Source organism: Hemibagrus wyckioides, linkage group LG08, assembly GCF_019097595.1.
Source record: "Hemibagrus wyckioides isolate EC202008001 linkage group LG08, SWU_Hwy_1.0, whole genome shotgun sequence".
Lineage (NCBI taxonomy): Eukaryota > Metazoa > Chordata > Actinopteri > Siluriformes > Bagridae > Hemibagrus > Hemibagrus wyckioides.
The window spans coordinates 7,615,346-7,625,006 of record NC_080717.1 but is presented as its reverse complement, the minus strand read 5'-3'; the positions used below and the strand labels follow the sequence as shown (position 1 = coordinate 7,625,006).

The following is a 9,661-nucleotide window of genomic DNA, read 5'->3' as shown; positions in this document are numbered from 1 at the left end:
TAATATATATAATATAATTAAATAATAATTATAATTTTTCGAATAAGGGCTAGATAGAAAGTATTATGAATATTCTGATTTTTTTGTGTTTTGTTTATTTGCTTTTATTTTTGTCTGTAAATAAATTGGTGAAACATGCAAATCTCACAGTTTATACTGTGTGTTCATATTTGTAGTAAGATTTCTGGATAAATTTCTGTTCCACATTCAGCTAATCCTAAAAATCTTGCAAACAGAATGAAACCATTTCTCTGAAATTAGTAAATTATGTTTTTGAAAAAATACAAAATAATAAAAAAAAACAACAAACAAACAAACTGCATTATCATGAGAATCATTTCAAAAAAAATTTCTTTTTTTTCCCCGCTATTTTAAAGCTGTGAATTTTTTCACACGGCTCCGTCTCTAATTCACGTTAATACACATCAATGTGTACTTGTGTGTGTACTTCAGTATGACATAAACAACTGTGATCAAGAAGGTGATTTATCCCATTTCTCCCCATGCTGAGACATGCACTCATGTAGCGCGTCTTTGTTCTGCTCCTGTCATGTCTCTGTCACATCCTGAATGGAGAACACAAAGCTTTTTCAAATTGTCACTGATGCCACTGCCAGGGAAGTAAACCTGTCAACTGAGGATGTGAAGTTTAGCAATTCAGAGCACGCACAGAAATGCCAGTGCAACAGCAGGGTTTTATTATTTTTACTCTCTCTCTCTCTCTCTCTCTCTCTCTCGCTCACTCTCTTTCTCACTCTTTTTTCCCTTCAGAGACCTGGTAAATTTTAAATAAATAAATAAATAAATAAATAAATAAATAAATAAATAAATGGACAGAGCTAGCGTTTATTTGTAGCAGCTGCAAATAAATAAGTGCTATCTCTGTCCCAAAGGTCTCTGGCATTTTATCTTTCAGCAACGCCTCAGCTTTCCTCAGCCTCTCTCTCTCTCTCTCTCTCTCTCTCTCACAATAAAGATAAACACAGACATAAAAGTCGACTATTACAGCGGGCCGAGTAGGAACTAGAGGCAAGGGATGGAGTTGCAGGACAGGACATCACCATTCACGTGAACACATGAATCAACTGACATTTGATACGGTGAGTAGCATGGGGTATCCGAGACCTTTGCTGGCACGGGTAAGGCTGTGTGTGTGTGTGTTTGTGTGTGTGTTTGTGTGTGTGTGTGTGTGTGTGTGTTAGCTTGAGGGAGCTAACAGCATGCAATTTTCGAACTTTCTAAAGAAACAGTTATTAAATGTTTAACCAATTAAGTTAGCTGACCCTTTTTTGGCCATCAGTGATCACAGCGATATTTAGGCTGGAAAGAACCATGCAGGTCAATGTAAATCACCTTAAAGTGAACCCCAGGCTCTTTTTGGATGGACAACCTTCCTTTGTCCGACTTAATCCTGGCAAGGCGAGATAAAAAAAAAGGCATCAATAGCACAGTTGTCAAGGAGACACGAGCTGGCACTAATTGCTTATTCAAGAATATGCATGCTTACTCAAAAAAAAAAAAAAAAGGCCATTAATTAGTGCAGAACGAATGTGAAAGTAGATTATGCACAAAGAAAAGTGTTCTTTCAAAATTTCGCGAGAGCTTCAGGCCGATTGCTGTACAACGGCAATCAAATATCAGGGTTTGTGGAATTAAAATACCTCAGATGGAGATATACTGTATGCCCAAGAACGCACAAAAACTCAACAAACATCACTAAAAAAAAAAGTGATAATGCATCAAGAAAAAAAGGCACCACATCAGACATACATATAACTTAAATAGCACTTTAAGGAAAAAGCACAACAAATGAAGAAAGAAAAATCATCAAGGTCTATGACAGATTGTATAAGATCAATTGCACCAAGTGAACATAACTTTGATTCAAAGTCATGATGTAAAGTTAATCCTAAAACACATATTCATTATGATTTGACTGAAGCAGTGCATCCATTTCCTCACAAAATAACATAACATGCTTTTATAATGGGTGCTTTTGCCAAGTACTCCTTCATTCACTCATGCATTCATTTTCTGAAACACTTATCCCCACACAGAGTCACAGGGAACCTGGAACCTATGCCAGGGGACTAAGGGGACACCCTGAACAGGATGCCAACTCATCACAGGCACAATCACATCTAAATCTCTGGACAATTTTGAGATGCCAATCAGTATTCAATGTATGTTTTTGGACCAGTAGAGAAACTGGAGGCTCCTCACACACAGGAATGGAGGCAGGAATAAAACCACCAACCCTGAGGGTGCAAGGCAAATATGCTAACTACTAGACTACCGTGCCCCCAGGTTTAGTCTTAAGTTATAAATTAAGGCTATGTTGAAACTTGGTACAACTGGTAAATTAAATTTTTTAGTAGTTTGGACCTGGCATTTAACTGTTGAATGGTGCGTTGATGTGAAGCGATCAAATTCAATTCTAATGATATCAAATCCATCTATTCACAAGCTAGCATTCAAACCTAAAATCAGTAAAGATAGTTCATTTAGGACACTACACAGTTAACAGTGTGTGTGTGTGTGTGTGTGTGTGTGTGTGTGTGTGTGCGCTGTATGGCTTCATTCACGATCACACTCTAAAATGAGCGTCTGGTTTTTATGAATGGATCCAAATCATTCTCACTGGATATGAGTCTACACATGCTTAATACAGAAAAAAAACAACAGCATAATGGCAACACACTGAGAACAAATGCAAAAGCACGTCAACAATCTGTAAGCAAATGCTTATGTTCTGAGATTCAGGAGAAATGGAAACTAATTTAGGACACCTGATTGTGGTCATTTGCTAGGCAAAGCCCTTGAGCACAACATGAGATCACTCAAATGATCAAATTATACAAATTCACCAAGACAGGGTGTGCTGATTCACTTTTGTCAAATGTGTATCTTGTAACAAGAAAATATATTGTGAACAACAATGCATAAACAATTCATTAAGCATGTGAAAAAAAAAAAAAAAAAAAAATGTGGCTGTATTATATTCCAGTAGTGATGTTAAAAAAAATGTGAAATATACTAGAGGAAAAAAAGCAGCTTAAATGCAAGTGTAAATGTGGTGCTATGGTAGTATTTTTTCTGAAAATTCTTTAATAAGCATCTCAGTCCATTTATTAGAGAAGCAGTAATCAAAGAAAGAAAAAAAAACTGAACATCAAAAATGAAACCAACACAGAAAATTCTGTTGATTTCTCATATATAAAATTGTATTTATTTTATTGTTCAAGGTACATTCTATTTCAAACAATCATTAACTTAACAATATCTTAAATAAGGACTGAATAATATATATATTTCTTTCTTTTCCGAACGTAAAACTGGTCTCTCCATAATATTAACTCGAGCGGACAAAGTAAAATTGTCAAGCTAATATGATTGAGCATAATAATATTGCACATGGTGTGTGATATGATTCTGACCAAATCAGTAGATCTTAGCAAAAACACACTGAATTTCTGAAAGATAATGTGAAAATGTACAGTCCTCATTTAAAAAAAAAAAAAAGAAGAATAAAAGAGAAAATAAAAGAAATAAAAGAAACAATAATGATCTACACGCCTTCTCCCTAACTCTATTTTGAATCCCATAACACATTCATAAAATTCAGAATCATATCACGTTAATGCACACTTATTTTGGTTGCATATTGTTAAAAAAATTCTTTGACAAAATATTCATGGGCTATAAGATTGTTGGACTTGATACACTATGAGGATTTTCCTCTTGCAATGTAATAGTGAAAGTTACATCACTATCACTGACGCTAGCTCCTATGCTCAGGTTAGCAGTAAAATACATGTTGGGACACGTAGAACAGAAAGGTTCGAGTTAGTTGTTCAGAGCATAACTCAAATCACTTGTAGCATTCGGAAAAAGTCCCTTGTAATCTTAAATAGTACCAATAACCTTTAAATAGTCCTGCATAGAAAAATAAATTAAATATGAAGTTAAGTAATCTACTGATTGACAGATGACAGTGGTCTTCAGTGTTTTTGTCCTTTTTGATTTTTTTTTTTTTTTCGTTTGTTTGTTTGTTTTTCTTGAATCCGTTTACATCTTGATGGGATAGTTCTTTGTCATTTAAAAACTGCCTCACAAATACAAATAATGTCGACTTACAAAATAAATCAGATACGCTTACATGGCAAGCAGCTATGGAGATATTTTTCTTGGGTTTATGAATGTCCTGTCATGTGCCGTACCCAAAAACTTCAAGAGGAATCACATTTCGTTAGAACAAATTTAAATGGCTCCTTACAGAAACAACAGACAGAATAATCCAGATTGTTAAAGATGTTGGAACTGTCAGTGCTTTCAATTACAACTGAATCCACCAGTTTCAAGGCCCCGAAAAAGTGTCAAATTAAAATCCGAATGACGGTACTCTGGGGGATTCCGAAAGGTTCATGCCTGTGCCCGGCTTGCCAATCTTCGACTCCGTTTCATTTTGTCATCCAAAGCACCCTAAAAATACTTCCAACCAAAAACAATGAACAAGGGTCAATATGCATTACACTCATGATACTCTTTTATGACCCAACAATTTGTTTAAAAATAAAAATTCAAAAAAAGCATCTGGTACTCAAAACAAAAGCAATAATCTGATGGAACCCATTTCAGTAGCAGCAAACTACACTTGTTTATAAGATACTCTATAACCTCTCTTATAGACTAATGTGATCTTTTGTTTTATACTTTATAATGGCATCATCACTTTGAAAAAATAATAATATTTGAAGTTACACAAACACCAATTCTAAGTTATAGTTTAGTGTAATGAAATCTGTGTCCAGTATTCCATTGGTCATGGATATTTTTTTCCCCATAAGGCACTTTTTTTGTAAGTAAGGGGCACATGAAGATGAGAGGCCTAAAATTTACTGAGGGCTGTCTGTTCCTCTAGTACTTGAAGATAGTCAGGGGTCCCTTGGAGTTTTGCTTTTAGTTCATAATATTCACTTTTGCGCTGCTCAACAACTATCTTACTGTGGTTACCCCCTATCAATGACTTTTTTGTTTTTTTGTCATGTGGTTTCTCGGGGTAACGGATCTCAAAACCACTCACCCCTATACTGTTGAAATCCTTTTTGTTGTCCAAGTAGTTGTGGAGGAACAGGCTGGACTCTCTTCCAGGTAGGAACTCATCCAGCTCATCAATGGTACTTAATCGTTTCCTGGGGTCCAGCGTTAGAGAGTCCTTGTCGCTGTCTGCGCTGTTGCGTAAGAACATTTTCGGTCTCTGGGAGTCGGCAAACTTGAAGCCGGCATCTGAGTCTCTCATTCCACAAGTGTGGGCTTTGCTCATGTGCTCTATGGTCTGCGGGATAAAGGTCTCCCCGCCCAGGTCATCGTTTTTGTTGCATTTGTGGTTGTGCCTCCTCAGCTGGAGCTGCATGGAGCCGCACTCCTGGTTGCCAAGTCCCTCCTGCCTCCCAGCAGGCTTTTTGTTTCGTCTAAGCACGAAGACTAACAGGCAGAAAGCAACAAACACTGTGAGAATCAAGACCACCAGGATACTTAAAATCATGATTGACAGAGGCACCGGCCCACCAGGAGGTGCCTTGCCGACTCCAGCAGGTGACATTGACGTGGCCAGGGGGGTTGCGCTAGTCAGGATAAAAGGAGGCCTGGCTATGAGCTTAGGACACAGGATCTCGTTTTTCAGCTCCCTCAGCTCAATGTTTGCAAACTGCACTGGGGATGCACATCTGACCTCCTTGGCAGCCACCCCCTCATTCAGCTTCTCCAACCACAGTTTCAAAGCCACTAAATCACATGAGCATTCCCAGGGATTGCCTTCCAGATCTATCTGAGTGAGGGATTTGAGCTGGTCCAGCACGCCACTCACAGGCAAAGTCATGAAGTGATTGTTCTTTAGATTCAACCGAGCAAGAGGCACACCAGCAAAAATGTAAGCAGGGAGGCTTCGGAGCACATTGTTGTTTAGATACAAGAGCTGCAAATTTGGCATGGAGTCAAATGTCCCTGCTAACACCTCCTTTATAGCGTTGTATTCCAAATACAAATACTGGAGGTTACTGAGGCCGAGGAACATTTCCGGGTGAAGCTGCTCGAGCTGATTTCCATTAAGGTATAGCCTGCGCAGGTTGGTCAGATTTCCAAACACACCTTTTTGAACAGTGGATATTTGATTACTGCCCAGGTGTAAGAGATCTAATCCTTCAAACCCTTGGAAGTCCGTGGGGCTGATATTTCTAATGTAATTACCACTGAGGTGCAATTTCTTGGAATTTGGAGGTTTTGGTGTAAGATCAGCTAGGCTCTGGATATTTCTTTCCTGACAACTCACACTAATGCCGAAATCGGATGGATGAGCTTTGCAAACGCAGGGTTGAGGACAGGAGAGGGGAGGGACTCGGGTTTGGTAGGACACAATTTGGCCATTTTTACCCACTGGAATACCAGCAACAATACCATTCCCATAGATTTTGGAGGGGTTTGTAGTTTTCGGTGCTTTGGTAACTGAGGGTGCTATTGTAGATGGTGCAATGTTAGATATGGTGTGTCCAATATCTGGCTGGGAAGGGGGCATCCTCACATCAAAGTCACTTCCAACTCCCAGAGGGCATAGCTCTTGTTTATTGGTCTCTTTCAAAAGTCGGCCATATAAGTCGCTGGGAGTCTCACATATAGCCTCTCCAATGAAAATGTTATAGGGCATATTCTCCAACCAAGCTTTCAGAGGTAACAAATCACAGGTGCAGTTCCATGGGTTGTCATCCAATTGCAATTCCACTATCCTTCCAATATGCTCCAAAACTCCAAGGTAGGGGAGCTTCTGTATCCTGTTTCCTCGTATATCCAAGTGTGTGAGGGAGGCAAAGCGGAATATGTTCTCAGGCAGGCTCTGTATAAGATTGTCATTTAGAATTACAACCTTTAGCTTATGTAATTTGTTGAAGGCTCCCTTCTCAATATACTTGATTAAATTGTAGTCGGCCTGGAGGTATTCCAAGTTTTCAATCCCCCGGAAAGTGTCAGCTCTGAGCTCTTTTAATTCATTGTTATTTAAGTGCAACTGTTTTAATGCACTGAGTCCCATGAAGGCCCCTCCCTCGATGTTCTGCAGCTTGTTGTTCCCCAGCTGGAGAGAGACTGCGTGCGTGAAATTCAGAAAAGTGTTGGGGTAAAGAATGTACAAAAGGTTTTTCTGGAAATTCAGATGGTAGAGGCTGGATTGTGGAGGGAGCAGCTGTGTTGGCCTGTACACAGTTATTTTCTCACAGTTCACATAGAGGACGTTCTCAATGGACATGCAAGAGCAGGCACTGCAGGTCTCGGCTGAGAGTTCAGTATCCGAGTCAGAAAATGCACTCGATACGGAAAAGGCCAACAGAACAAGCAGCAGCATTTTTGCCTTTTAAAAATCCCCCAGAAAACCATTTAGCAACCTTAGGGGAGGGGGAGAACAAACAGAAAATCAAAACAAGTATGGTTTGCACATTTTTTTACACAGCAATATGGATAGTTTGCATAGAAGTACTGTTTTAGAATCTGGCTCCCCTTCTGCGCATACAAGTTAACAAAATTTGTCTTTGCTTGCTGTCTAAGAAATCGACTGTGATATAGATCTATAATAAGAATAAGAGTAACAAGTAAAATGGCAACTCAAATATATCATCAGATAAAATCAGATAAAAAACAATGTTCTTGAATTAAATTCCAATTAAAAGGACAAAAACCCTTTCCACACGTATTGAGGGCATCATTATCATGCAGGGTGTACCAGAACAGCTAAGCAAATTTTATATGCTAGTAATGTGCTTGCCAATTCTCGATTGATTCTCAAACACTGTGCGCAAGTGATATAATAATCGGTTCTGAATAACCGAAAAACTCACCCGCAGCGTCCGAAATATCGCCTTCTCTCCAGAAGACACCGCACTTTACACGGGACCTGGAGAATTTGTCCATTCAGGCTCCAATTTCAGCCTTCGCGTCTCTTCCAGTCAGCCTCCACTTGTCCTGAACGCACATTCTGCCATTAATCCCCGAGACAGCCGAGCACTGGAGGGGCATAGCAAAGGCTCAGGAGGACAAATTCACCCGAAAAACCGACGGAGAACTGAAGAAAGGCGCATCTCTGCATTGAATCGGCTGTGAAAATCGCGCCGGCATTCTTCGGTTTATACGCAAGGAGAGGCCAAAAGGAGAAGGGACGTTGATGATCGGATCTCCCTTTTAGTTGCCACCCCCCAAACAGTTCCGGAGACTTAAAAGAAATCACGCTTTTCTTGATTCCCCTAAGCACTGATAAACGCTCAACTCGCGCTCTTCAAAACGATGCGCTCCGATGTGATTGCGAAAAAGCGGGGCGAGAGGCAGCGCGCTCCCATATTCAACGAAGGCAGATGCGGAGGATGAATAATTCAGTTTTAGTCCCAGCGTAGTTCAGCAAAGAAAAAAAAAAAAGAAGAGAAAGGTCCACGCTTTGAAAGACAACGAAACTCGATTTGGAAACGACTTATTCTTCTTCCCGCAGACTTTGGTGGAATAAGGACGGCAGCGCGCGTCAGAGAGAGAGAGCGAGTATTCCACACCGCGGTGCGTTTGCGCACGGTGAAGGAGAAGAGAGGAGGGAGGAGAGGGAGAGGAGAGAGGGAATGCAGAGATGGAGAGATGTGGAGGAGGAGGAGAGGGGGGGGGGATTATAGGGCGATAGCGAAGACTATAGAACTCAAGTTTAACTAAACAGCACCCCAAAGCAAAGTATAATTTCTGAAGAAAACATGTTATAAAGAAAAAAATAAAATAATGCGATGCTTTATTTCTGGATGCGTTTTTTGCGCCCCGATAGATGTTTTTTTATTCTTTTTAAAAAAGAATATAGTAGTGTTCTGTGTTTTGAATCTTTTTTGCCTTTTATCAGCGTATTTTGTGTGTGTGTGTGTGTGTGTGTGTGTGAGCTGCAAATCCATGAAGACGTGTCCACATGAAGCCCTTGTGATTGATGTGAGTAAAGCTGACAAACTGCAGGTGGTCGGTATTCCTCTCTCATAGATTCATGACAGAATTATCACACATTTTTGGACTGAAGGACAAAACAGGACAGGAATGCTATCGCACATAAATAAATAAATAAATAAATAAATAAACAAACAAACTATGGAAGAAGATCGGTTCAGTGTGACTTTCTATTTTGGAATGGGTTAAGTTTGAATATAGAGCGGAATAAAAGCTAAAATGGTGCCCCCATCTGGCACAAAAGTGAACTCTACCACACATGAGTCATTTCTGCTATTGATAGTACGCTATCTGCTTATATAAATGTATTGGCAGACCCTAACCTCACCTGCATGGTCATTATTATTATTATTATTATTATTATTATTATTATTATTATTATTATTATCATTATGTGGCATCTATTACATTAGATATAATTCTGTCAGAACAGACACCTCTGCCAACTATCTAACAAACACTTACACTCACATACACACACACACACACACACACACAGAAGGACACATAGAACAGACATGCACCCAGTTAATACCTCCGTAAAATCGAAAAGCAGAGAACAGCTGTCTTGCAAGTGATTGCAAGGCTCACTTTTTTTTTTATTTAAGACCCATGAAGGCAGCCTTCTCCTCCAACTGCTCCTCTGAGAGAAGTTGCT

The 9,661-nt window shown here is 39.5% G+C and overlaps 1 protein-coding gene across 2 annotated transcripts; it reads right to left on the bottom strand.

Annotated features, from left to right (window-relative positions):
• Positions 1–3,209: 3,209 nt before the first annotated feature.
• Positions 3,210–8,610, bottom strand: slitrk4 (SLIT and NTRK-like family, member 4). Of its 2 annotated transcripts, XM_058396197.1 has the most exons (3): positions 7,881–8,609; positions 5,084–7,430; positions 3,212–4,491 (listed from the first exon to the last, which is right to left on the bottom strand). In XM_058396197.1, the coding sequence occupies exons 2-3, from the start codon at positions 7,388–7,390 to the stop codon at positions 4,483–4,485; spliced, it is 2,316 nt and encodes a 771-aa protein (XP_058252180.1). In that variant the 5' UTR covers positions 7,391–7,430; positions 7,881–8,609; the 3' UTR covers positions 3,212–4,482. The 2 variants fall into 2 exon arrangements, with proteins under 2 accessions (XP_058252179.1, XP_058252180.1); XM_058396196.1 differs by having other exon boundaries at positions 3,210–7,430; positions 7,881–8,610.
• Between the last annotated feature and the right edge of the window lie 1,051 nt (positions 8,611–9,661).